This window comes from Notolabrus celidotus, chromosome 9 (genome assembly GCF_009762535.1).
Source record: "Notolabrus celidotus isolate fNotCel1 chromosome 9, fNotCel1.pri, whole genome shotgun sequence".
Classification (NCBI taxonomy): domain Eukaryota; kingdom Metazoa; phylum Chordata; class Actinopteri; order Labriformes; family Labridae; genus Notolabrus; species Notolabrus celidotus.
The window spans coordinates 19,289,931-19,304,895 of record NC_048280.1 but is presented as its reverse complement, the minus strand read 5'-3'; the positions used below and the strand labels follow the sequence as shown (position 1 = coordinate 19,304,895).

At 39.6% G+C, this 14,965-nt stretch overlaps 1 protein-coding gene across 1 annotated transcript; it reads left to right on the top strand.

Moving 5' to 3' along the window:
- The first annotated feature begins 292 nt into the window (after window positions 1-292).
- Window positions 293-5,728, top strand: mat2ab (methionine adenosyltransferase II, alpha b). Its single transcript, XM_034691885.1, has 9 exons — window positions 293-567; window positions 1,731-1,808; window positions 1,909-2,031; window positions 2,123-2,235; window positions 2,350-2,493; window positions 2,575-2,793; window positions 2,878-3,060; window positions 3,202-3,335; window positions 3,940-5,728. The coding sequence occupies exons 1-9, from the start codon at window positions 477-479 to the stop codon at window positions 4,040-4,042; spliced, it is 1,188 nt and encodes a 395-aa protein (XP_034547776.1). The 5' UTR covers window positions 293-476; the 3' UTR covers window positions 4,043-5,728.
- Window positions 5,729-14,965: the final 9,237 nt, after the last annotated feature.

Sequence of the window (14,965 nt, the reverse complement as noted above, 5' to 3'; positions counted from 1 at the left end):
CGACGCGTGCGCGCACGCTCGCACACGCACGCACACGCATGCACACACACACGCACGCACACACACACACACACACACACACACACACACACACACACACACACACACACCACTTTAGATGAGACCGGATAATCAAGGTTAAAGGTGCTGATCGGACAACTCTTTTCACTGTAACACTTTCACAACACATGGTCTCTGTCTCATTACCACCTGAGATAAATTCCTGCTTACAGTACCCTCGATAGGCTCAGTGGTATGGTCCGCCTCCTCGTGACGTCAGCGCGTCTGACTCCCTGGGATAAATAGTGGAGCTCTGCGCCATGAGGCTGAATCTTAGCGATCCATAGAGAAACTAGAGCCGAACTTGCACCGAGTAGCACCACGGCACAGCCAGCGAGAGGACTCCATACACAGTTAGCTCGTTTTTAACGCTTTAACAGTTCAGTTTTCACTACGAGCAGCCGCCGTGAACGACAATGAACGGGCAGATGAACGGTTTTCATAACTCCCTCATTGATGAGGACTGCTTCTTGTTCACCTCAGAGTCGGTCGGAGAAGGACACCCCGGTAAGCCCCTAGACTACATAATATACCGGCCTGTGTGATGAAAGGATTCAGACTCCTTTGTGTTATTCAGGCGGTGCCGGTCTTTGGTAAAGTGTACTTGTGTAGTAGATATGATGTGAACAGAAGCGGCCTCTTCCGATTATTGAATGTAGCTGGGCCGGGTTAATCAACACGCGCTGCTAGCTGTTGTTAGCTCGCTAATCTTTGCGTAAAGTGGATGAGGTCGCTGGATTTGTTCATCCACAACAAACGCATCAATATACGTTCACCTCATGACAATCAATGTAAGCTTTGATTCGATATCCAGCTGCTCTGTGTCATTTATTTATAACGTTACCAGGTTTACGTTAAACATTAAACATTAAACGTGCCTGATCGTTTGGTGCCATCGCTGGGACACGCGGATCACAGGTGGCATGTTGACCTTAATGTCATGATTTAGCAGTATTGATTGACAGTGTTAGTTTCCGTAAATTAGCTGAATCATTGATTCTGTATCACTTTTGCCTTCCGGTCGCCGGTTAGTTGCGCGCGCTCCTTTCCTCACCACATGTGCACATGTTGAAATGGCGACTGGTGAGGGACTCGGGGCCACTCCCACCAAGCACGATCCAGACTGGGGTTGCTAACGTGCCACAGTTTACACTTTTAAGGTGCTATTCGACCCAAAGTCCCGGGGTCTTTTAGCCCCCCAGAACTACTTCCCCCGGAACTAAAAGGTTCCTGTGTCCCCATTGTTGTCTGCGTTTCGACCGCGAGCTGAAGTCCCGGGTAGATTGTGCAAATCAGACCAGTGACGTTTGGAGAAAAAATTATAGTAAATATGTAATAATAATGTTTTGAAATCTTAATAAAAAACTAAACTAGTATGTATTCCTCGGAGCTCCCTCTGTGTTTAAACAATTGTGTCCACTCCACAAACTGTAACATTTAACTGAAAGTCCCAGAACCTGTGTAAAGTACTACCCTCCCAAGCAGGGGCTTTTCAGTGGGAGATTAGCTACCCCTGAACTAAATAAGACCCTGGTTCCTCCAGTCGAAACGCACATACTTCATGGGTAAAGTTCCTGCATCCGAAAAACGTCTTTAGACCTCTGGCTGCTGTTTTGCTGTGGTGTGTTATGGATGTTGATGATTTAATGAACGTGCTCTTACTTTTTCAGACAAGATCTGTGACCAGATCAGTGATGCAGTTCTGGATGCCCATCTCAAGCAGGACCCTGATGCCAAAGTAGCATGTGGTAAGAAATGATCGCGTTTGTATCCGATTAAATCAGATTTAAATATTGACAGTTGAAATTGGGGTATAATTGAATTTCTTCAATCTCTCATCTTGTGCAGAAACTGTTGCCAAAACTGGAATGATCCTTTTGGCTGGTGAAGTGACGTCACGTGCCACAGTGGACTATCAGAAAGTGGTCCGCGAAACCATCCGCCAAATTGGATATGATGACTCTTGCAAGGGTGTGGCATGGTTTTTCTTGTTTTTTTCTAGTTTTCATTTGATCATTTATGAGTGGGGTCTTGATTTATTGACGCTTTTTCTCCTGCACAGGCTTTGACTTTAAGACCTGTAATGTCCTTGTTGCCTTGGAGCAGCAGTCCCCTGACATTGCTCAAGGTGTTCACGTTGACCGCAATGAGGAAGACATAGGAGCAGGGGATCAGGTCGGTAGTTGATGTCAACATTTTGATCTACCAGATGTGTTCTGCAGGGTTTTTTGTGGATCTTTGAATATACATAATTTGAGCTTCTTATGTACTAAATCTCTCATCCCGCAGGGCTTGATGTTTGGATATGCCACTGATGAGACTGAGGAGTGCATGCCTCTGACGATTGTTCTTGCCCACAAACTGAATGCTAAGATGGCTGAGTTGCGTCGCGATGGCACACTTCCATGGCTTCGACCTGACTCAAAGACACAGGTAGAGCTGCCAAACTTGCTGTTTTTCATTGTCAGTAAAAATATGGGCTTCCAGCAACCAAATAAACATCTGTTATTGCAGGTTACTGTCCAGTACCGTCAGGACCGTGGTGCCATGCTCCCTGTGCGTGTGCACACAATTGTCGTCTCTGTGCAGCATGATGAGGACATCTGCCTGGAGGAGATGAGAGATGCCTTGAAGGAGAAGGTCGTAAAGGCTGTGGTTCCCTGCATCTATTTGGATGATGACACCATCTACCACCTGCAGCCAAGCGGGCGTTTCGTTATTGGAGGCCCACAGGTATATCTCAGCAGACATGGCTTTTAAGAAGCTTGTAGCCCAGAGTCATTATCCAAGTAAGTTGTGCTGTATTGTTTATCACAGGGTGACGCTGGTCTGACTGGGCGTAAAATCATTGTGGACACTTATGGTGGCTGGGGAGCCCACGGCGGAGGTGCCTTCTCAGGCAAAGATTACACAAAGGTGGACCGCTCAGCTGCTTACGCTGCACGCTGGGTGGCCAAGTCTCTGGTGAAGGCTGAGCTGTGCAGGAGAGTGCTGGTCCAGGTGAGTGGTAGTGCCAAATCCCCTTTCTCCTCGTAGGGGGGGAAATCAAGATGATTCTAGACTGTCCTTTTTTTATTTTTTATAACTCTGAATACAAGAAAATGTTAAACATTTGTAATGCGATATAATTTGCTGTAACAGGTGTCCTATGCCATTGGAGTTGCCCATCCCCTCTCCATTTCTATCTTCCACTACGGCACCTCCAACAAGAGTGAGAGAGAGCTGCTTGATATTGTGAAGAGGAATTTTGATCTGCGTCCTGGAGTCATTGTCAGGTAATGTATAACATCTGAAGCCACCTGCAACATCATGAAACAGTAGCTCCTGGCTCTCCCCTTTTTTCCAGTTCCTCAATTTTTTTGCATGTAGTTGCACAGGATTTAAATTTAGCTTATTCTTATGTATTGGTAAACTCGGGGCCAACTGTTTCTCTTTTTCTACTGACATTTTGATTTGCTTCAGCATTCAAAAGCTGGGAATTTGCCATACCCATTTGTACTTAGTTACAAAACAGAGTGTTAGTAATTGACAATTTGGTATTATTTGGGTCAATATTCACATTTACTAGGGTAGACATTGATTATATAGAGCCTTGTTGCTAAGTTAGATAATTCTCCTTTTTTAAAAATTGGATGAGTTTGGTTTCCATCTGCAAGCTGCAGTCGACAAGCTGCTCAGGGATGAGTTTGGTGGTAAGTGTCGAAGCATCACATGATTTCCTTTTCACCAGCTGGTCTACGCTCCTTGGACTTATTATTTATCTTTTTGCTCTTGACACTTCCTGCTGGCAAATATGCGTGTTATGATAGTGTGAGTGAATGTGTGGATTTGAGGTTGCTGGATGTGACTGCTGCTAAATATATTGATTATGTATTCCAGGGAGCTGGAACTGAAGAAGCCCTTGTATCAGAGGACCGCAGCCTATGGCCACTTTGGCCGAGACGGCTTCCCATGGGAGGTGCCCAAAAAACTTAAGTACTAAACATGTTAAGCTTTTCCCCCTAGGCTTGTTGGTGTATACTACAGAGAAGCCTCCAAGGTTCCAGGGGTGAAATGCGCTAATCTCTCAATGGCATCATTTAACACATGACTCCCTCCCTCACTTCAACTCCCTCCTTTTGTCTTGTTGCTGTTTTCTGCCGGTTATAGCGTCACACTGGGTCATAGGAGTCACGCCTCAGACACTTGATGTTGAAAGAATTGCATGGGTTCCATGAACTCAAGCCCCATAGTTCTTTATGCTCTCCCACATCTTAAGATACCCTGCTTCTTGTTGTGATAGGCCCTAAGTAGTTGTGTTCAGTTTTTCTCCTTCAGCATTCCACTCGTCATTATCGTCAGTATTGTATTCAGTGTCACGATGGTAGCATATTAGGTCATATGCGATTGAGTTGATTTACTGGTGCTACTGATTTTAGGAGTCTGCGCAACATCTTAAACTTTACAAACCCTTTTAGAAGCATCATTTGAGGATTGAAGGGCCCCCTGCCCTGACACCTTCTTAAAAAGAAGTAAAGCTTCGTTTTAAACATTCCTCCTCCTTCATCCACCTGGTGTAATTACTCACTGACCCAGTGTCTTCTCTTTTCCCCTTTGTTGGCTTTATTCCCTCATCTTTGGAGGATGCTAGAATGGCACAATTAAAATTCAAGGGTTGTTGCTGTTTTCACAAAAAAATAAAATGCTATGCATTGCCGGCTAAGAGGTGAGCCATTTCCTAACTCAAGCTCGCAAACGAGCGTAAATGCCTCTACAGACCTTGGCTGTTTTCTGACGTAATACAGAAAAGTCAGAAGCTGCTATGTCACTGCTCTGGTCTGCAGAGGTGTTGGTAATACTTGATAGTGATGAAAATTTGGATTGTATATGCATTAAAATTCTATTTTAATGAGTCCTTTTTTTAAATGTAGTTTCACTCGCTTTTTTATGGTTTGAAGTGACTCAAGGCCCTTTTGCTCCTTAAGTGTATTGATGGCAGGTGTAGCTACAGAGAAACCTGGTTCCCATCTTTAGCCTTAAAGGAGCATGCTCTCTGCCACAGTCTTATTGGCTAGGACTCAAACCTCAACACTATTTATTTGTTCTCTGAAACCAGGCGTGGATACAGAGAAGCCATGGTTTCAGAAGGCAGCTTTAAACACATGGTTACTGAATCTTGAATTCCTTTTGACTTGATCATTTTTCAGTGTTTGGCTTGAGGCTCCAGAGTGTAGTACAGAAAAGCTTTGGTCTGTCTTGGCTGGTAACTGTTGATGACTATTTTACAACCTTTTTTATTTTGGAACTGTAGACCTTCTTATGAGGTGGGTTAGTTGGAATTCCATTAAAATGTCTGGCGCAATTCTTGGACTCTTCCCTATCCTCATTAATGGGGTGGCAACATTTGGTTGGTGTAGTACAGAGAAACCAGCCTTGTTTACATGGCCATCCCACAGGGCGGATAGAGTTTCAAGTTTTGGGTTTTGTTCCCTTTTACCACTCAGAGGTCATCCCGTTGGTACAGTAAGTGTAAGAGTGCCTTTTCTAATTCCTCTACCCCCCATTTGCTTTTCTCCCTCCTGCCAACATGCATTCAACTACAGAAGGAACAAGTAGCTCATATTGTAATGCTTCATGTCTTGACTGGGTAGTCCTTATGCTCTGTAATAAACTACTCCTTTCAAATCACTGTTGTTGCCTCTGTTTGTATTACCTGTGGGTTACTGGTAAACATATACACTGGATAGAAAAAGTCTACACACCCCTGTTAAAATGCAAGGTTTTGTGATGCAAAAAAATGATAAATCATATCAGAACTTTTTCCACCTTTTAATGTGACCTATAACATGAACAATTCAATTGAATTAAAAAATATATATATTTTATGGGGAAGAATAAAAAATAAAACACTAAAATATTGTGGTTGCATAAGTATACACACCCTCTTATAACTGGGGATGTGGCTGTGTTCATAATAAACAATCACATTCAAACTCATGACAAATAGTAGTCAGTAAACACCTGTCATAGTTTAAAGTTCCTTTGAATAATCCCAATAAAGATCAGCTGTTCTGGGAGGATTTTCCTGACATTTCCTCAGTTACATCTTACAGCAAAAGCCATGGTCCACAGAGAGCTTCCAAAGCATCAGAGGGATCTCATTGTTGAAAGGTATCAGTCAGGAGAAGGGTACAAACATGTTCCAAGGCATTAGATATACCATGGACCACAGTGAAGACCGTCATTATCAAGTGGAGAAAATATGGCACAACAGTGACATTACCAAGAACTGGACATCCCTCCAAAACTGATGAAAAGACGAGAAGAAAACTGGTCAGGGAGGCTTCCAAGAGGCCTACAGCAACATTAAAGGAGCTACAGGAATTTCTGACTAGTACTTACTGTGTACTACACGTGACAACATCTCTCCTATTCTTATTTCTGCTATGGGTAGGCTGGCAAGACAGAAGCCTTTCCTTATGAAGAAAAACATCCAAGCCCAGCAAAATGTTTCAAAAACATACGTGAAGTCTCCCAAAAGCATCAAATGTTTTATGGTCTGATGAAACCAAGGCTGAACTTTTTGACCATAATTCCAAAAGGTATGTTTGGCGTAAAAACAACACTGCACATCACATAAAGAACACCAGACCCACAGAGAAGCATGGTGGGCGCAGCATCATGCTTTCGGGCTGTTTTTCTTCAACCGGGGCCTAGTCAAGGTGGAGGTAGGTATGAACAGTTACAAACACCAGTCAGTTTAACACAAAACCTCCAGACCTCCGTTAGGAAGAGGAAGAGGATTTTCACCTTTCAACAAAAACAAATCAAAGCATACATCCAGATCAACAAAAGCATGACTTCACCAAAAGAAGATTAAAGTTTTGGAATGGCCCAGCCAGAACACAGACCTGAATCCAGATTAATATCTGTGGGGTGATCTGAAGAGGGCTGTGCACAGGAGATGCCTTCACTATCTGATGGATTTGGAGCTTTTTCGGAAAGAAGAATGGGTAAATATTGCCACATCAAGATGTGCCATGCGAATAGAGTCCTACCCAAAAAGACTGAGCGCTGTGTTACCATCAAAAGGTGCTTCAACAAAGTATTAGTTAAAGGGTGTGTACACTTATGCAACCACATTATTTTAGTTTTTTAGTTTTTATTCTTCCCCCTAAAAGATTTAACCCTTTTTTAAATTGAATTGTTCATGTTATAGGTCACATTAAATGTGGAAAAAGTTCTGACATGATTTATCTTGGTCTCAATTTTTTTACATGACAAAACCTGGCATTTTAACAGGGATGTGTAGACTTTCGATTTCCACTGTATTGCAATAAGTAGAATGTAAACAGTTCTTAAGAAATGTCAGTGCAAAGCAGAATCTGTGAATAATTGAAACTAAACTAAATAACAGCCGTGCTTATTCTGAATATCATAGTCTCAATTTTGTTAGTTTTTAAAAAGGATAATTTTAATTGGGTTTTAAGCAAACATATAATTAGATTATTAGTCTTGCAGCTTATACAAATTACATATGATAAGACAAGTGTATTAAACAGTACTTGACATTAAACTATATGTATATTAGGTGGTAATATGTAGAAAAAATAACCGGTCACTCATGATTTATTAACTTATCCCACTTTCCTTTTCTTGTCTTAACACTGTCCTTGGTTTTAGTGTTTAATACAACTTTTGTTCATTTAGTTCTATAAAAAAAAAATCTCAGCTTACAGTGGCCATGCATGTTTTTCTAGTTTCCCCTTAGTAAAACACTATCTTTAATACATGGATTCAAATGTATTTCATACTCTTCAGACCTCAGTCTGTCGTTATATCATGACAAGAACACATCAAATGGCAGACCCCTTAAGGAGTTAAACCTCCCTGAACAGCGTTGCATAATAAACCTGTCTGGCATTGTGGGAATTATATCTGGCAGTCCATCTTTGTGCTTTCGGAGAGCAACTGCCCTGGGCTTTTCATGATACATCAAAAAGATGTGGTTAAAGTGAAATATTTCCTTTCACCTGTAGCTGAAGCAGAATGCAAACAACATAAATCATAGAAGAATTATGTAATCGTTCAAGGCTTTGAGTGGTCTTTTGAGGCATCTATCAAAAGTGTTCACTTATTTCCCATCTACTCTGCTCAGTTTCCTTAAAGCAAAGAGTAGTCAGCTTTTTGTAATTGCTGGAATTGATAATTACATGGTGCAGATCTGCTCTGCAGACTCCTAGTAGGGGATTATGCAGCACTTCTCATTTTCAGTTCTCTCCCTTGTTCCTTGTACATTGCCTCATCATTTTCTAAAAATGATTTACCCTCTCCTTAATCTGTTATGCTCAACTCTCTTTAGACTGTTTAATGTTGAGTTTCTTGTATTTAACCAAAATTTAAATTAAAAATAAACATGCTTCCATATAGGTCTTTAGCCTCATTAACTTGAAATGTAATGACAACCAATAAAGTTTTTTTTTTGCACTCAGAACTGTACAGCTTCAGGTCAGTAGGCAGGGTCAGTGTCTTGCAACTGGATGTGGTAACGCCCTGTGCAGGGCCCCATGCAGTTACCCCAGTCAGAATTACTGTATATTATAAAATGCGTCAGACTTCAGAAGTCATTTACAGTATCTGTATGTGTTTAAGAATCAGATTAACTCTGAAATGTCTCGGTGCAGTCTGTGTGTCCTGAGCAGGATTTCTTTGTATTCCCTGCTGCCAACTACTCACTCAGCCATATGTAAACTCTAATTCAGAAAGGGGGTACCCTGTACCTGGTCTTAATGTAAAATGAATTGGACAACTTCCAAAACACATGTTGCATTCAACACCGAGGAAGGCTGTGTGCTGTAACGGGTCAGTTGCTAGTCTTAAACACAAATACCTTTTAAACAGACTCTGTTTAATCATGCATCTGAAGAAGTTTTTAGTTGGTGTGCTCCATATTGCTTTTTTGATATAATGTAAATATCAATAGCAACATGGACTTGGCTCTTTTTTAAACCTATGGGTTTTATAGTTGTTTGGTTTTTCTGCATTTACTCTTTGTCGATGCCTCAATTGAATCAGCACATTCATTTAAAAAAAATTAAGAATGGAGCTTTTTTTCTCTCCTAATACATTAACACTTTGTAAAATAAAATTTAAAAAAAGCTAGAGACCAACCACTGAGATCCCGCTTTTAACTTCAGTTTGTCTTTGTAAATTCTAAATTCAAGACAAAAAAAATCTGACAGAAACAGCAGGATTCATGCTTGAACTACATACTGAATAACAGAGGAATTCATATATGTCAAAGTGAACTTTGATTTGATATCACAGGTTAGACACAACAGGAAAAAAAATGCTTCCTCTGTGGCCTTTGCAGCATGCAGTGCTGCAGCCAATACATTTGACACCTTGGTATCTAAAGTTCAGCACAAAGAGATCCTGGAGGCCTTGGTGTAACAAAATAATAACACTGTATAAGGAGAATACAGGAACTGGAACAAATGTCAAGGTGAGACAAAGAGACATTACATAACTACGGCAAACTTGTTCTACAATACTTGCTTAAAGATACTTTAATGTATTTGTGTCAAAGTCAGCTTTTGTGCACGACAGTCCACATATTATTGTGACATTTTAACATCTATTTTTCTCATCTTTCATTACTGAAAACCTGCTTTGCAGTTTTTCACCACAACTACCAAATTAACATTTTTAGCAAATGAAATCATCGTATGAACACTAGGTGTACAGTCCTACCTTAGCTTGACACAAAGTGGAACAATATAATCATGATCTTGAAAGGCCTTTTTACTATTTGTTATGAGTTAGTACTGAATTGAGGCATTAATTTCCTTGATTTTTTCCCCTCACAACAGGGCTGATTATAAAGACGCTTCTCAACACAGAGGTATATACCTGACACACATAAAGAGTGTTTTTTTCTCACTTTTCTGTTAAACTTACCAAGGTTGTGTCGTATGAAGCTTTACATTTACTGAGTTCAAACTATAGATGATTGTTTAGCATAAGCAAATGCACATGGTAGTAAAATGTACTGTAAGACAGAAGTAAAGATAGCCTGTGTACAATTTATGCTGTCAATAAGATCCTACAACAACTCTGAGGTAACACAAACACACCCCAGGATGAACAAATAGGAGTTAAGCTTTGAGCTGTGTCAATAATCCTATTACAAATTAGCATATTAACATGACGGCAAAACTCCAGGATTGCCCAAAATGTAAACTGGTGGTGATGTTGTATATCTCTTGCTTTCTGACTGTGTAACGTTGCCGTTGTGATGCAACACATATTTCTTCATAAGCTGGTGTAATTGATCAACTGTTACACTGATTGTGATTGTTGGAAATCTACCTGTAGCTGACATAACTGTAAGAGGCTCAAAAAAACAAATTACACAACTGTAAAATTACGTAACAAGATTTAATGGAAAGATTACACAAATGCCATGTCAAGTAACTCAAACGGTTGCAGAAAGAACATCAATCATCTGTCAAAGTATTCACTCAAACAAGTTTGGACGAAGCTTTCTCTTCAGCGCCTCAAGCAGGAGTATGTTATGAAATAAGTAAAACTCAGCATACAGGAAATACAAGAAAATGTAACAGCAGTACAAAATGATACTATAATACCATTGGATTATATGAAGTGTTATTTTTAATTTAAAAAATGATCTGAATTTATCTTGGGAAAAAAAATTATCACATCTTTCAATGCTTCTGTGTTTTGCACATCCTGAATGAAACTCATTCACTTGGGTAGATTTGAGCATCAAATCCAGTTCTCGCAAAATAACCTCTGGAGCTTGTTCAGGCCTGTACACCTAATCCAGAGAGCTCTTTCCTTATAATTAGCTTTGTCACTGTGACACACAAATCCTGCAAGCTCTGTCAATTAATGAATGGATTCTGTAGTCTGCAAATGTTGTGGATACAAATTAGGTCAGATCTATGGAGACTGGCATTAAAGGTACTTATGGAGTCTATGGCAACCCCACAGAGTTAAAATGAAACATACTTTTTCAGGTGCACTTGTGAATCCAAATGAGTGCAGGAAATAGTATATCTGGGGTTTGCATTGATTCTTTACCATTATTTTTTGTGCTATAACACACTTTCAAGAATTTGCATAAATGTGTGAAGTGTTTTCAAAATCACAATTCTAAAATGAACTACTACTTAAAAATATTACCTATCCAAACCTCAGTCTCCTTAAAGGGATTATTGGCTGTCATTTTATGGACCTAAATAATTCCTGGAAGTGCACCTTGTTCCCTCGTCAGCTCATTCTGAAAGTTCATCCCTACAGTTACAGTATATTAAGCCATGAGAAGTATTCATACTCAAGTAACAGCATCAAATTAAAGCCAGCAGTCCTGTTTGCAGTTCAACCACAGCAGCTGTGCGTTTCCAATGCCACTTGGGCTCAGTGTGACGTCTATATTTAACTGTGAATAGTGGAGGGTTGTTCTGGAGTGTCACTTTCACGGCCTTGAATGGGCAGGATCACCTCTACACTGCATCAGTATCATAGCTCTGCTGAACCTTAAATGCACTCTGCTGTCACTGTAACAGTCTGGGTACTACTCAAGAGCATGCCACCACATTAATACTACACCCGATCTGATTATTCTTATGATGATCTGAACAAGCACTGAACCATGGCACCACCTGTTCTCTGCATGCAAATGAAACCAAACAAAACACTGTGGAGACCCAAACAGAGCCTGATGTTGAGACCAAACACTTTAACAGAAGATACTGTCTCCATTCAATTTTCTCACAACAAGTGCAGAGCACACTATTGAGAAGTATGGATGAAGGGTCATAGTGGGAGGGCAGGACATAGGTCAGCTGTTTAGTGTAATAGAGAGTAATAGAGTTCAGAGTAATAAATAGGAAGGATTGGGTGACAGCTGATGCAATATCTGTAGCATCTTGCTCTTGCTCTACTGTATTTTGGCAGGAAAGTTAAAGTAAAGCCTGTAACTGTTCTCCCTTCCTTTCCTCACACTGTTTAAAGAGTTTATCATTTGCTATAACAGTTTGGGATTTTTAAAAAGTCAAACACATAATGCTGATTACAGTGTTCTACATTCCACTGTTGTCTTATGCTGCAAAATTATAAATAATTATGGCTCAACTTTTACTAAAATTCAAACCTCTTGGTTTCAAAACATATTATTGGCTTACATTAATACTTATTGATAATAAGTTAATACAAAAATCATCATTAGGTTAAGCAAAAAAAAAATTTTTTAAGTTTGTGTGTATAGTGTGTCAAGCCGGCTGTAGATGTTCATGGTTGTCTTGGGTGTGTTAGATAAAAACATCTTCCCATCATAACAATCTTAAGTACTGAATAAAGTTACAAGGTTTAAACCAAACACAAATGCTCCTTTAAATCCAGCTGTGTCAGTTTGATCTGCACTATTGTGCAAATGTATTTTCAATAGCTGTGAAAGTGTTATCAAAGCAGAATTAGACTCAATGGCTGCCAAAACCCAACCTGTCTTGTACACAATGTCATTGGTTCAAGATTTCAGATAAGAAAACGTTTAGTAATTAAAAATAAAACAGTCAAAAATAAGTGTAAGCCGCTTTGACCCAAGCTAAACAAAGAAAATGGTGTCTTCTATCCCAGATTACCTTAAGCTTATTGAACTAGTTTATTTCAGCTAAATTGCATAAAAAACCCCCCAAAAAACAAGAGAACTCAAGAAAACTGTGCCCTTTGCCTGAAGGGATGTGTAATAGAAAAAACAAATAAGAAAGACTAAATGGACTGTAAATATACACATTCAAACTTGAAGTTAAATACTCCTGTGTTTGCCATGATGGACAAATAGACAGGCACAACAGATATTGTGTACTTAAAGGTTTAGCAGTGCAGTTTTGTTTGTCATATTCAAATCCACAAGTATATGACCTCACTGTATGAATCTTAACAATTAATGTGATATTGGCAAAGATTACAAAACAGTGACAGATGTCTGAGTGTTTGTTGAAGGAGACATAATAATTGCTGGCAGTGGTGGTAAAAACCCAGAGTCAATTTGTGTATTTGATTATACTCTGTCAGTGAAACAAAAGGCAAACCTCGGAATTTTATATATTTTTAAAATAAAATCATATTGTTCAAGGTTGCTACACATGCATCTACATCTATTTCCAGAATATATTTCAGTGGTTCAGAGAGAAGTGCAAAACAGTGCATCATAGCTCATTAATGTCTAATTACATAAAATGACAGGCCACATATCTGGCAGTGTTTAAATGCTGACGAATTAAGTCTAATCTTGTGTTTCGTAACATATATGTTAGTAAAAAAAATATTTGAATTCTTTAAAAAATATATATGTTTTACCCATGCTGTGAAGTACAAAACATCAGGTTGTGCATTTCGTAATATTGTTATCCTACTGCTACACAAACAGTAGACCATTGGAAGGTGAGAGTTTTGATTGGGTCATTTTCATCCAATTGAGAAATAGTGAAACAGGATATAACCCGATGGGTATCTGAGTAGGTGAAAAGGGGAATGTGCCCCCAGCCTCTCATAACCGGAGTCACATGCTGAGTGAAGAATGAGGAGTGAGCTGGAGAAGGAGGTGTGGCTCAGCTCCACCAATAGCATCACAGAGGCTGCTACTCCTTGTCAAGGCTTTGCATAACACTTGGCCTGCAAAGTGGTCAGAGGATGAAGAGTGCATATTTTCATGCATTTATAAAAACAATGAGTTAATCTCCTACTCTGCCCTGGATTAACAGCTTGTCAGTTCAGATGTTCACTCTGCTTTGCTTTTTCTACGGCCGGTTGATGTTTGTAGAACCGTCTGTTCCAACTTTACAGCTCAGGATGGAAAAAAAAAGACTGCTATTTGTTTGTTTTTGGGGTACAGACAAATTAAAGCAATATACTACTGGAATAAAAGGTTTAAAGTGGAATTTATTACTTGAGATACATATTTTTTGTTGTTTCTATGCTCCAGGACTGCTCAGTTTGTGATCCACAGCTTTAGATCCCTCTTCTTCACATCAGCTTTGGGTCTCAGGGCCCCTGGGAAAGGATTACTGAGAACACTCTTGGCTGGTTCTAACTAGCTCAGTTTGTCTCAGGGGGCAAAAAAAAAAGCAAAGCAATCCTCCAGGTTTGGGGGGCAAGGGGATTAAACAATGTCCAATATAAAAAAAAAGATACGGTGGAAATAAAGTGATACCCAGAAGTAAAGTCAGGGGGAAGCTCTTGGCACAAGAAATGTTTTGCTGGATGAAGACAAAAGGTTCTATTTTGTTTTTGCAGTGATGAAACAATTGTATCTCGGACTGATAACAAGCAAGTTTCAAACAAAATGTGAACTTCTTTTCATACTAGCATGTCTCTTAACTTAGTTGATTGTTAAGACACAAATGAAAGAACCTTTCTACCCTCTATTTTAAGTTAATTAACCATATGATTATCAGATGCAAACACCCAAGATTATACACCTCTGAACCTGAGAACTCAAAGTTTAGCAGCTGAGTGTCTCCCTTTAAAGTAACAAGGTTGACACGTTTGACAAAAGCAGAACCAATGACATATTTTTAAATGTTAATGGCACCTTTTACTCACTTATATTATCTCTGTCTCTTCGCACTGATGGACAAAACTTGACTTCTTTTTATACATGATAGAGCCTGCACTACTACAGAGCAGAAACTCTGTTTCACACTGCCACCTGCTGAGGACATGATGAAAAACACATCCATTTGTCAACTACATCCACAATTCTATAAGAGTTGGGACACTGTTTAAAATGTTGAAAAAAATGATTTTGATGGTGCAAAGACAACATATCAAGTTCTGAAACTGAAAAATGTTTCAGCAACATGTTTCAGAAAAGATGGGACAGGGAAAACAAAACAAAAAT

Coding starts and splice junctions, on each gene's coding strand:
- mat2ab (XM_034691885.1), top strand. CDS start 477: ATGAACGGGCAGATGAACGGTTTTCATAACTCCCTCATTGATGAGGAC. Junction 2,494..2,574: donor GACCTGACTCAAAGACACAG/GTAGAGCTGCCA, acceptor CTGTTATTGCAG/GTTACTGTCCAGTACCGTCA. Junction 2,794..2,877: donor TCGTTATTGGAGGCCCACAG/GTATATCTCAGC, acceptor TGTTTATCACAG/GGTGACGCTGGTCTGACTGG.